General features: G+C 41.7%; 1 protein-coding gene across 1 annotated transcript in view; it reads left to right on the forward strand.

Annotated features, from left to right (window-relative positions):
- The window catches only part of Pdss2 (decaprenyl diphosphate synthase subunit 2), a 214,939-nt gene that overhangs the window by 154,985 nt on the left and 46,314 nt on the right, over window positions 1-13,640 (forward strand). Inside the window, exons 5-6 of the mRNA XM_021173960.3 lie at window positions 11,778-11,951; window positions 13,460-13,591. Coding sequence (XP_021029619.1) covers window positions 11,778-11,951; window positions 13,460-13,591 — 306 coding nt within the window. The remainder of the gene's footprint in view (window positions 1-11,777; window positions 11,952-13,459; window positions 13,592-13,640) is intronic.

Consider the following 13,640-nt stretch of genomic DNA (forward strand, 5'->3'; position numbering starts at 1 on the left):
GTGGCGATCATGCTAAGGTCAGAAGCTAACATTAGGCATTCAGTTCTCTCCTTCTGCCATGACAGTTCCGAGGATTGAACTAAGGTCGTCAGACTTGGCAGCAAGTGGCCTTTCTGCTGAACCACCTTGCAGACCCTACCTGGCTCAGCTTTCAAAATTGTTCTTTAGGTAGCCAGTTGAAAAATGTAGAAATAGTCCTGCTCACTGGTTGCAACAAAAGCAATTGATCTCCCAAACTCTTGTCTTTAGCTCTAACAAACCTGTCCAAGAAAATCATTATTATTGCCTCTACAGGCGCTGGGTCAAAGGGAAGATATTGTATCAGGGCAGTCGTATCTGGACAAGAACCTGGAGGCAGGAGCTGATGGCTATGGAAGATACTGCTTTCTGGCTTATTCCTCCTGGCTTGCTCATCCTGCTTTCCTATATAACCCAGGGATAGCGCCACCCACAGTGATCTGAGCCCTCCCACATCAATCTTGCTTACTCATGTCACATGACTTTGAGCATGTGTTGTATGGAAGGCACTAGCTGTATAAGGGCTTGATAACAAATGTTTTTACATATATTTAAAGGAAAATGTATAGTTTAGGAACTTTACGTGTGAAGCAGTGAGCATTAAGATACCCTAGGGTGTCTGTCATTGGTCCATTACTCACAACTTGTCCCTTGAATTATACCCAAGACATGCACTAATGAGCTAATAAAATGTGTCATCTCGTGTTTATTGTTTGCTGGGCATCTGTTCAGGTTCATATCACAAGTCCAAGACTCTGAAGCGTCTCACAGTGGTGATGACAGTAATACCTATAATTTTACTAGCATCCTTTTTTTTCCCCAAGTAGAAACAGTTTTAAATCAATTGTTAAATATTGAATGTATTCCAATTTGAAGACAAATGAGAGTAATTTTAATGGCTTGTTCTAGTTAAAAAGTACACTCACAAATTACACAGTTTAAAAAAGTAAAACAAATCACTAGGTATCCAGCACCACTTTTAGAAAGCAGAGTACTGGCTGGGGGATAACTCAGTGTAAAGTGCTTGCTGCACATGCGTGAGGGCCTGAGTACTTCCAGCAACCACATAAAAAGCCAGGCATCGCAGCATGGTGAGCAGAAAGCCAAGGGCGGCACTGAGCACCTTTAACCCCAGCACTCAAGAGGCAGAGGCAGGCAGATCTCTGGGTTTGAGGCCAGCCTGGTCTACAGAGTGAGTTTCAAGCCAGCCAGGCCTACACAGTAAATACCTTGAGTAAATAAATAATTGTTTTAAAGATTTATTTGTATTTTTAACTGTGTGTGTGTGTGTGTGTGTGTGTGTGTGTGTGTGTGTGTGTGTGTGTGTGTCTTTCCCTTCTCCTAGCTGTATAAAGATCTGTGCAGTGGAGTACTGATACTCATAGAGCCTAAAAGCGTCAAATCCCCTACACCTGGAGTTACAGATGGTGTGCACCACCCGATGTGGGTGCTAGGAATAAAATCAGATCCTCTGGGAAAGCAGAGGTAGTGATCTCTCTCCAGCACCCCAAAATAGTTTTTATAAATAATAAGGTATAAAGACATGAAGATTCACCCAGTTCTAAATGCACACACATGTTCAATGTACATTATGTATGTATGTATGTATGTATGTCACATGAGAGATTTATTGGGGCAGGGGTATACAAGAGGCTGCCTCTGAGCAGGGATGGAAAAGAGCAGGCCGTGAAGGCGAGAGCTTTATAAGGGGTATGGAACTTGCGCATTGGGAAGATACTCAGCCTGTGGTGACAATGGAAACGTGGTGCATTGGTGGCTAGTGATGGCTGGGCTGCTGCTGCTGAACCACCTAATTTTGAGGTAGAATGGAATAGAAAACCAGAATGTAGATTATTTAAAAACAAAAACATAAAACAAGAAAACTTTTAAGGCAGTATGTTAACATTCTGGTTTCTAAGATCATGTGAAAGATGTGGGAAGAAGTGTATACATGATGCTTATTAGTCTCTACTCAGTTGGCTTTACTACAAAGACAGGAAGATCACTGCGGATTTCAGGACAACCAGCTGGGACCACCATGCTCAGCCAACCTTTATTTTATCACAGTCTGGAGGCTGCACATCTAAACTTCCAGGCAGTTTAATCTCCTGTGAGAGCTCTGACATCCCCTGCCTGGCTGTGTCCTCCATAGCAAAGAAAGACGGTAGTGTAACTTGGGTATCTAATAATGATTGAGAGCACTAATCTCATTAGGTCGGGGCCACCTGCTTATTACCTTATGTAACCTTGATTACTTTCTTGTTGCAGAGATACCCATGCTCAGAATTTCAGCTTCCGTGTTTACATTTGAGGGGACACAGGCATTCATCTGAGGCAACAGTCAAAAAGAGTACCTTATCTATGCCCTCACTCCTGTCATCAGTGGCTCTTAGGCGACACTTGCCTCTGCCCCGTGCCTGCTCATCCTGGCTTGAGCTAAACTTTTTACATAGGTCAAGGTGCAATAGGAAGAAAGACAACTGACTGATCAGTGACATGGCAGCTAAGGTTGCAATGATGTCTCACTTTTTACCTGTTAACAATGAAAATAATAATTCTGGTCCATGGCAAGGCAGTCAGTCTCAAACGTGTCTGGTCAGTGCATGGCTCAGGAACTTCTTTCTGGACAGCACTTTGGCAGATGTTTTAAGAGACTAAAATGTTTAGCCTTTTGAACTGATAAATCTAATCATGGGCTCCATCTGTGGTCACCAGCCTCCAGGATCATCAGTGAGCCCCACCCCCTAGCGGTTCCTGTGCTCGCCTTTCCAAGATGGGATATAAAGGCCTAGGAAGCTCTCTGTGGCCTTGTACTTACTCATGAGCCACTCCCATTGGAAAACCAGTTGTCATATCATGTGAGTAGCCCCACGTCAGGGCCTGTGTGGCAAGCGACTAAAGCCTGCTGCCGGGAATCCCTGGACTCAAGGGAGTTGTATTAGTTTTCAGCACTGTTATCAACTCAACGAGGAAAGATTGGCTCTGTTTGAGGCAAGGTCTCTCATCAAACCCAGACCGTGCTGCTTCAGCTAGACTGGCTGAACAGTGAGCTCCCGGGACCTGCCTGTCTCTGCCCTTCCTTCCCACCCTGCAGCCAGAGCTGCAGATGCACGCTGGCTTTTACACAGATGCTAGGCATTTCTACTAGGTCCTCACGCTTGCACAGCAAGCTCTTTACACATGAGCCATCTCCCCAGCTCCGAGAAACACTTCTGAAATGTTTTAATAATAAGCATTTTCACATCTCCCTAGCTCCTTTTTTCTTTATGATTTATATGGATGTGAAACTTCCAGATGCCTACCTTACTAGGTCCTGTGTAGCTGGAATATAATTCAAAACATACTGTCTTGTCCAATGAGATGAGGCTGTTAATACACTATCCTGTTCCCCTTTTCGCATTACCTCAGAATTCCTGAAGACATACTCATTACACGATCTCTTCAAGGGGTATTACTACTAGGCTTAATATATAGGGTTATTGCAGACACAGATAGGTAGGTAGGTAGATAGATAGATAGATAGATAGATAGATAGATAGACAGACAGATAGATAGCCATGCATCGTTCACTCTACACACAACCTTCTTTTTATCCTAGAATATATTAAGGGAACTGGAGAGATGGCTCAGTGGATAAGAACACTGGATATGCTTCTAAATACCCTAGTTCAATTCCTGGCACCCACACAGTGGCTCAGAACTATTGTAACTCCAGTTCCAGGGGATCTAATACCTTCTTCTAGCCTCAGTAGGGACTAGGTATGTATGTAGTGCACAGACATGCATGCAAGCAAAACATTCATACACATAAAAATTTCAAATTAAATATATGAAGCATAGCATATATTTCTATATATTAAGCATATCCAATAGATTCCAATTGCCATATATCTGAGGATGATCTCTGCCACTTAATTTTGCCAGGTCTTGCTCAAAATACATTCTTGGAACATTCTTTCCTGTTAAATAAGAATTATGATGCCTAAAACTTGGGGTGGGAAGTGACGGATTATGTGATGCAGGAATGTTATCATCATGTCATTAGCCAGCAGGACAAATCAGGTCCCTCTGTGTCCTTGCTTCCTCCTCCCCGAACTGCAGAGCGTTGGGAAGTTTTCCTATATTTGTCTCACTTTTTATCTTTAAGATTTTATTTGTAGTTTTAATTTTCTGTATGTGGCAGAGTACACATGAGTAGAGTGCCCACAGATTCCAGAAGGCATCAGATCCCTGGAGCGGGAGCGACAAGCAGTTAGGGGTTCCTGACCTGGGTCTTCAAGGAGTCCTTGAAAGAGCAGTGTGTGCTCTTACTGGCCATCCCTCCAGCCCCTTATTCTCATAATCGTGGCTCTTATTTACCTTTAGAAAATAACTAAGGAGAGCTAGGCATGGCAGCCACACCTGCAACCGTAGCACTCAGAGGCTCAGGGCCAGCCTCTGCTATGTCAGGAATTTTATGAGACCTTGTCTCAAAAAGGAAAAGGAAAAGGAAAAGGAAAAGGAAAAGGAAAAGGAAAAGGAAAAGGAAAGAAAGAAAGAAAGAAAGAAAGAGAAAGAAAGAAACCAAAGGAAGTAATTTGTGCATTAAAATGTGTGTTAAGTGAATGTAGTCATTTATCCAACCCATATTTAGGTCTCATTTATAAAAACAGTGACCCAGAATATGCATCTAACATGGGTAGCCTGAAGCCAAAGCGCCTGTGTATAGAGTGGGTTGAAAGGAGACACTTGGTGATCTATGCACTCATTTCTAGCGTGTGCTCCAAGCTGAACACATCTCCAGCTACTGTATACTTTAAAAACACTGTTTCGGGCTGGAGAGATGGCTCAGTGGGTAAGAGCATTGACTGCTCTTCTGAAGGTCCTGAGTTCAAATCCCAGCAACCACATGGTGGCTCACAACCACCTGTAATGAGATCTGATGCCCTTTTCTAGTGCGTCTGAAGACAACTACAGTGTACTTAGATTATAATAATAATAAATGATTAAAAAACAAAAAACAAGCCGGGCGTGGTCACACACGCCTTTAATCCCAGCACTTGGGAGGCAGAGGCAGGCGGATTTCTGAGGCCAGTCTGATCTACAAAGTGAGTGCCAGGACAGCCAGGGCTACACAGAGAAACCCTGTCTCGAAAAAACAAAAACAAAAAAAAAACAAAAACAAAAAACAAACAAACAAACAAACAAACACTGTTTCAACCCCACAGATGGTCAGTTTTCAAGTCTCCAAAACTCTTCTGATCATGAGAAAGGAAATAGTTTGGCCCAACAGATTCAGCAACTCCATGGCCCAATTAGTTTGTGCATGTTTAGTGACCATGGACCTAAACTTGAAGTTCTCACAGCCACAGTGACAAATGAACTTTGGTCTCCCATGAATAGAAAAAAAAAAAAAAAATGTTTCGCCACATGAGCAAAGCAACTGAAGAGTGTATGTCTCCCAGACAAAAAGCAGGCTCTTCATTACACATCCGTGCCCACGGCCTGCCAGCCGAGATGTCCAGTCCCATTGAACATATCACCAGTGCTGCTATCTCAGGCAACAGTAGCATGCCCTCCATACTTTCAACCAGCTTTACCTAAGCAAAGTAAATCATGAGCTCGAGAGCAAGGTGACAGCAGTCTCAATTAAGACACCTCTGTTTGACTGTTGTTAAGAAATCCCATCAAAAGTAAATATTCACTGAATATCATCTTTTATACGTAATAAATCTTTGGTAAGAACTTAATGTAGAGCCAGGAATGGTGGTACGCCCCTTTAATCTTGGCATTTGGGAGGTAGGGATAGGCAGTCCTCTATGAATTCTAGGCCAGCTCAAACAACAAATACACAAATATACAGACAAACATCATGTATGGCTGGGCTGATCCAGGCCTATAATCCTAGTACTTGAGATGCTAAAGAAGAGAATAACAATTACAAGGCCACCCTAGACTACATGATGAGACCTTGCCTTAAAAAATATACACAAAGTTGAGGCTACAACTCGATGGTGGTGTGTTTGCCTGGCATGCTGGAGGTCCTTGGTTCAGTCCACAGCACAACAAAGGAAAAAGGAAAACTTTCTGTAACTGAGTATGGTGGCATATATCCATATCCCAGCACTTGGGGAAGGCATAAGAAGATCAAGAGTTTAAGGTCATCCTGGAATGTAAGAAGTTGAGGTACAGGGGGCTGGCGAGATGGCTCAATGGGTAAGAACACTGACTGCTCTTCCGAAGGTCCTGAGTTCAAATCCCAGCAACCACATGGTGGCTCACAACCACCCATAATGAGATCTGACGCCCTCTTCTAGTATGTCTGAAGAGAGCTACAATGTATTTATTTATTTATTTATTATTTTCTTTATTTACATTTCAAATGTTATCCCCTTTCCTAGTTTCCCATCCGAAAATCCCCTTTCCCCTCCCCACCCCTGCTCCCCAACCCACCCACTCCTGCTTCCTGGCCCTGGCATTCCCCTATACTGGGGCATAAAACCTTCACAGGACCAAGGGCCTCTCCTCCCATTGGTGACCAACTAGGCAATCCTCTGCTACATATGCAGCTAGAGCCATGAATCCCACCATGTGTTTTCTTTGATTGGTGGTTTAGTCCCAGGGAGAGTTGGAGGTACTGGTTAATTCATATTGTTTTTCCTTCTAAGGGGCTGCAAACCCCTCAGCTCCATGGGTACTTTCCCTAGCTCTTTCATTGGAGACCCTGTGCTCTGTCCAATGGATGGCTGTGAGCATCCACGTCTGTATTTGTCAGGCACTGGCAGAGCCTCTCAGGAGACAGCTTTATCAGGCTCCTGTCAGCAAGCTCTTGTTGGCATCAGCAATAGTGCCTGGGTTTGGTGGTTGTTTATGGGATGGATCCCCACATGGGGCAGTCTCTGAATGGTCATTCCTTCAGTCTCTGCTCCGAACATTGTCTCTGTAACTCCTTCCATGGGTATTTTGTTCCCCCTTCTAAGAAGGATAGAAGTAACCACACTTTGGTCTTCCTTCTTCTTGAGTTTCATGTAGTTTTGCAAATTGTATCTTGGCTATTCTGAGCTTCTGGGCTAATATCCACTTATCAGTGAGTGCATATCGTGTGTGTTCTTTTCAAGTCTAAGTGGATCAAAGAACTCCACATAAAACCAGAGACACTGAAATTTATAGAGGAGAAAGTGGGGAAGAGCCTTGAAGATATGGGCACAGGGGGGAAATTCCTGAACAGAACAGCAATGGCTTGTGCTGTAAGATCAAGAATCAACAAATGGGACTTCATAAAATTGCAAAGCTTCTGTAAGGCAAAGGACACTGTCAATAAGACAAAAAGGCCACCAACAGACTGGGAAAGGATCTTTACCAATCCTAAATCAGATAGGGGACTAATATCCAATATATACAAAGAACTCAAGAAGTTAGACTCTAGAAAACCAAATAACCCTATTTTTAAAATGGGCTATTTTAACCACCCATAATGAGATCTGACACCCTCTTTTAGTATGTTTGAAGACAGCTACAGTGTACTTATTTATTTATTTATTTATTTATTTATTTATTATTTTTATTAGATTATTTTCTTTATTTATATTTCAAATGTTATCCCTTCATTTATTTATTATTTGTTAATAGTTTTTATTTATTATTTAGTTAAAGAGCTAAACAAAGAATTCTCAACTGAGGAATACCAAATGGCTGAGAAGTACCTAAAAAAATTGTTCAACATCCTTAATCATCAGGGAAATGCAAATCAAAACAACCATGAGATTCCACCTCACACCAGTCAGAATGGCTAAATTCGAAAACTCAGGTGACAGCAGATGCTGGGGAGGATGTGGAGAAAGAGGAACACTCCTCCATTGCTGATGGGATTGCAAGCTGGTACAACCACTCTGGAAATCAGTTTGGCAGTTCCTCAGAAAATTGGACATAGTACTACCGGAGGATCCCGCAATACCTCTCCTGGGCATATACCCAGAAGATGTTCCAACTGGTAAGAAGGACACATGCTCCACTATGTTTATAGCAGCCTTATTTATAATAAATAGCCAGAAGCTGGAAAGAAACCAGATGTCCCTCAACAGAGGAATGGATACAGAAAATGTGGTACATTTACACAATGGAGTACTACTCAGTTATTAAAAATAATGAATTCTTAGACAAATGGATGGGTCTGGAGGATATCCTAAGTAAAGTGTACTTATTTATAATAATAAATAAATAAATCTTTGGGCTGGAGTGAGCAGGGACCAAGCAAGCAGGGCCAGCCAGAATGAGCAGAGGTCCTAAATTCGATTCCCAACAACCACATGAAGGCTCACAACCATCTCTGCAGCTACAGTGTGCTCACATACATAAAATAAATAAATAAATAAATCTTAAAAAAAAAAAGTTGAGGTAAAATCTTATGGGGGGGGGTGACACAGAATCGCTTTGTTTCTGGGGGAACGCACCTGTTCCCAAAAGCAAGATTAAAAAGTAAAAAAGGTAAAAAGTTCAGCAGGAGAAACAGAACAGAATGGTTTGCTAGGTACCTGTCCACAAGATCTATAGCTATTTGTTCTTAACTGGGGGTAGTGCTTTCCCATAGAGGCCTCAACTTTTCCCACAGAAATCTCAACTTAGATAATATTTTTCCACTAAGGCCAAGACTTGGTAAGTAAGCACTTATGGCTGACAAGGCAGTTAACATTCAAACAGGGTCGCTCCCAACACAATCTAGCCTACATGAAACCCTGCCTCTCCAGATACATACATACATACATACATACATACATACATACATACAGGGAGGGAGAGAGAGATAGATATGGATAGATGAAGTTCATGTGAAAAATTCTCAAAGAATATACTTAAAATCTATCTAAACCTGTAGATACTGTGACACTGTAAATATATCTAAATCTCGTATACTGGCCCTGCATACCCATTTTGTAGATCTGATACTTAAAGATACTGATTTAGATGTGGCTTTCAAACTAGTTTCCAGCCGGGCGTGGTGGCGCACGCCTTTAGTCCCAGCACTTGCGGGGCAGAGGCAGGTGGATCTCTGAGTTCAAGGCCAGCCTGGTCTACAAAGTGAGTTCCAGGACAGCCAGGGCTACACAGAGAAACCCTGTCTCCAAAAACAAACAAACAATCAAACTAGTTTCCTTGGTATTTTAAAATTATACATTAGTTTTCCTAGAACATGTTTTCTTAGTAAATATGCGGCAATCTGGTAGAAATGAACAGAAGGATTTCGCTTTGTTAATAACCAAGTTCATACTAAGTAATAACTTGATGTTCAGGGAATAACATTTCTGATTAACTCAGGAGCAGAGTTATTAACTTATGGTCCAATTAAGTGATGGGAGTAGATTTCAGGGGACCATAAATTAATTGTTTCTGGTTATCTGAATAATCTTTTTCAGAGATTTTCTGTTCCATGAATAATTTAAAGATATAAAAATGATGAATAATAAAGAGTCTAAATCCCAGTAAGAAATGCATAATGAGCAGAGCTAACACTTTGGTGGTTTCAGGTCCTGCAATTAGCCTTTTACACACATACAATTACATGTACACATATACAATGGTACACAATTAAAATTAATGTACAATTTTAAAATGCTAAGAAAATTGGTTATGATAGCCACATCTAATGTACATTGAAAGCTCTGTCTATCTGCATGCATGTTTCTGGTTTCTTGTTTGTTGTTGTTGTTTCTATCCCTGGACCATGAGCTTCATGTGGACAAGCTGCTTATAGACCTTTGTGTCTAAATTGGTTTGCAGGGATCTGCTCCATGATACATAAATGAGTGTGTTACACAAACAGCCCAAAGAGGCCCTGTGTGTTGTCCACTCAGTTATCCTTCATCTCAGAATACTAAATTCCACCTGGTCTTTAAAGCCCTTGCTGCTGTATAAGGTTAATGCACAGCTCCAGGAGTTAGGAGGTAGACGTGTGGGGAGGACTTGGGGGAGTTCCATTTTCTCCCATGAGGTCTTTACTTGGCTTGGGATTGCGTAATAGTTTGCTTTGGTTTGGTTTTGCCATTTGGAGTTTATCATAGACTGAAACAAAAATCATATTTCATTTTTTCCAAATAGTTCTTTCTAGTAAATGGCACATTCACTGGAAATTCTAACTTGACTTGGACTTTTCCATAAAATATAGAAATTTTCTGCATATGCTTTGGTTGTTTTCTGAACTCTGTTTTGTTCCACTGACTGCCTGTCTGAATCAATCATTTTTTTTAAGAGTGTGTGTGTGTGTGTGTGTGTGTGTGTGTGTGTGTGTGTGTAGGTACATACATGTAAGTACAGGCCCCCAAGGGGGCAAGCATCCCTTGGAGCTGGAGTCACAGGTCTTTGTGAGCCACCCAGTGTAAGGGAGGACTAGAGACTGAACTCAGCTCCTATGCAAGAGCAGCAAGTACTCTGTCAACCCTGGAGCCATGGAGCCATCTCTTCAGCCCCACTCTTTTTTTTTTTTAATTACTGAGTCTTGATATTACCAGGTGAGGCTAGATGAAGTTCAGTGTTTCTGTTTTTCTGTTTGCCCTACTCCACTCCATACTCAAATACACTACTACATCGTCTTCTTCCTTCAAGATTGCCCATGCTAGTCTCCTCCCTCCTTTCTTCTTTTATCCCTAACCATGGTGGTTTTAGTAAGAATGCCCCTCCTCCCCCGCCATGCTCATATATTTTAATGCTTAACACCTGGGAATAGAACTGTTTGAGAAGGATTAGGAGGTGTGTTCATTAGGGTTTCCATTGCTGTGAAGAGACACCATGAGCATTTAATTGGGGCTGGCTTTCAGTTTCAGATGTATTAGTCCATAAACATCATGGTGGGAAGCATGGCAGCGTTCAGGCAGACCTGATGCTGGAGGAGCCCAGAGTTCTACGTCTTGATCTTCCAACAGCAGAAATAGACTATGTCACACAGGACATAGCTTGAGCCTAGGAGACCTCAAAGCCTGCCCCCACATTCTTCACCCTTCCACCAGCAAAGCCACACCTACTCCAAGAAGGCCACACCCACTCCAACAAAGCCACACCTTCTAATAGTGCCGCTCCCTATGGGCCAAACACTCAAACACATGAGTCTATGGGGGGAGGGGGAGACACGCCTATTCAGCCCACCACAGAAGGTGTGGCCTAATCATAGGAGAAAATGTGTTGCTGGGGTTGGGCTTGTCTGTACGCCTTCTGATTCGTTTTAGTTATGATTTATTATGGTGATTATTAGTTTTGTTCCCTGCTACCATGTTCAGATATCTTCTTGTTTGTCGTCATTTTGGTCTTCCCAGTGTGCCCTGTCTTCATGATGCCCTTACTGTTTTCATCACAGTTAAATGCAGTGTGATCCTCATGTGTCAGAACTGATGGCTCCTGTAAGCAGAGGTCAAGTTAGAGAGCTAACATTTCTACATGTCTGCCTCATGTGCTAAGTATATTTTATAGAGGTTCTTGAGCTTCAGATAAAGCAGTCATGTTGGCCCTGCGCTTCGTAGCTGGAGCCCGGGCTCAGCTTCCTCAGGTCTGTCCTGTTGCAGAAGCAGGAGTGCTGCTAGTCCGTTCTTACTTGGTTTTTATTTATTTGTTTGTTTGTTTATTTATTATTGTGGCCCTGGCTAACCTGGAATTCATAATCCTCCTGCCTCAGCCTCTCAGTTACTGGGATTGCAACTGTATTCCACCAGACCTAGCCAGTTTTTAATGCTTTTATTCTCCATCACAGAGAAATTAACCCTAAAGCCTGTTCATCTTGGCCTTTCTTACATCTTCAGGGAAATTCTATCACAGATGATATTGGAATGTCGACCTGGAAGGAGCAGACTTTCCTGTCCCATTGTGCCTTGCTAGCGAAGAGCTGCCAGGCTGCAATGGAGTTAGCAGAGCATGATGCTGCGGTCCAAGACATGGCATTCCAGTACGGGAAGCACATGGCCATGAGTCACAAGGTATTTGCACACCCCGCCTTCTGCATCCTGAAAACTGTTGGCACTTAATAAACTGCTTTTATATCTTGAAAGAAAGTTTATTGTGTGAGTGAAATATGTCAGTCGGAGACAATGGTAGTTATATAAGCAGTACAATTGGCAGATACTATATAATTTTGATGCTTATATTTTATTACCACCTAAAAGAATTCTTAAAATAACTCCTTTAAATTATTAAATAACATGTAATATCACCCTCACAGAATGGGAAACTGTTTTTTATTTTTGTTACAGTTCCCTTGAAAATCCTATGTTAAGCAAATATTGAAAAGTTAATAAAATTTGAAAGTATACTATATAAAGTTGAAAGCTTCCATTTTAATTCATGATTTAATATTTTTAATCAAAGCTAGAGCATAGATTTATTAAGAAAAAGCGAGAACACTCCCAAGAGTAGGAGAGGCTAGAAGGGAGGACTGCTTTAATAACTCCTTCTTTTCAATGACATGTGAAATATTAAACATCACCAAACCAGCTGCTTTGTGGTTGCCTCTATTTAACTTTAAATTTTAAGTTATCTAGGACATCCAAAGCTACATAATAGAAAAACTCTGTCTCAAAAAAAAAAAAAAATCAGTTACATACTTTCAAATGTTACTTATATAAGACAGAAATACATACATGTTTGTGTGTGTATGTGTACATGTATATATAACATGTATCTTAGTCAGGGTTTGTACTCATACACAAAACATCATGAACAAGAAGTAAGTTGGGGAGGAAAGGGTTTATTCAGCTTACACTTCCATACTGCTGTTCATCACCAAAGGAAGTCAGGACTGGAACTCAAGCAGGTCAGGGAGCAGGAGCTGATGCAGAGGCCATGGAGGGATGTTCTTTACTGGCTTGCCTCCCCTGGCTTGCTCAGCCTGCTCTCTTATAGAACCCAAGACTACCAGCCCAGAGATGGCACCACCCACAAGGGGCCTTTCCCCCTTGATCACTAATTGAGAAAATGCCTTATAGTTAGACCTCATGGAGGCATTTCCTCAACTGAAGCTCCTTTCTCTGTGATAACTCCAGCTATGTCACGTTGACACACAAAACCAGCCAGTGCAACATGTATGTGTTTATATGTGTATGTGTCTATGTCTGTGTGTGTCTATGTATGCATGTCCCTGTGTGTATGAGTGTTTATATGTTTGTATGTGACTAGAGTATGTGTCCATGTCTGTGTCTATATATGTGTGTATATATATCTGTGTGTAATTTCCAGATGAGCTTTTTCATATTTCGTTAAAACTTGAGTTTTCTTATAAACTAGTTGTATTGATTATTGTTTTTATTTAAGTCTCTGCATTTAACGTAGCGTTGAAGGAGAAGGGGCTGAAGATGAGAAGATTGTTTCTAAGGCATCCAGGCTGTGCCTGTGCTTATTAAGCCCCATGAAAGTGCATGGGGACGCTATGTAACTGCTGCTTCCTGAACTGATGTATCTATCACTCACAGTCCTCTAACTCTCCTTCTAGATCAATTCTGACCTCCAGCCTTTTATTAAAGACAAGGCCGGTGACTCTAAGACTTTTAACCTAAACTCAGCACCTGTAGTCTTACATCAGGAGTTTCTTGGAAGAGATTTGTGGATTAAGCAGATTGGAGAGGTAAGTTGAAGTCACTCCTGTTTTTGATACCATTATAGTTGATCCTAGA

Source organism: Mus caroli, unplaced genomic scaffold (assembly GCF_978045245.1).
Source record: "Mus caroli unplaced genomic scaffold, Mus_caroli_1 scaffold_9, whole genome shotgun sequence".
NCBI classification, from domain to species: domain Eukaryota; kingdom Metazoa; phylum Chordata; class Mammalia; order Rodentia; family Muridae; genus Mus; species Mus caroli.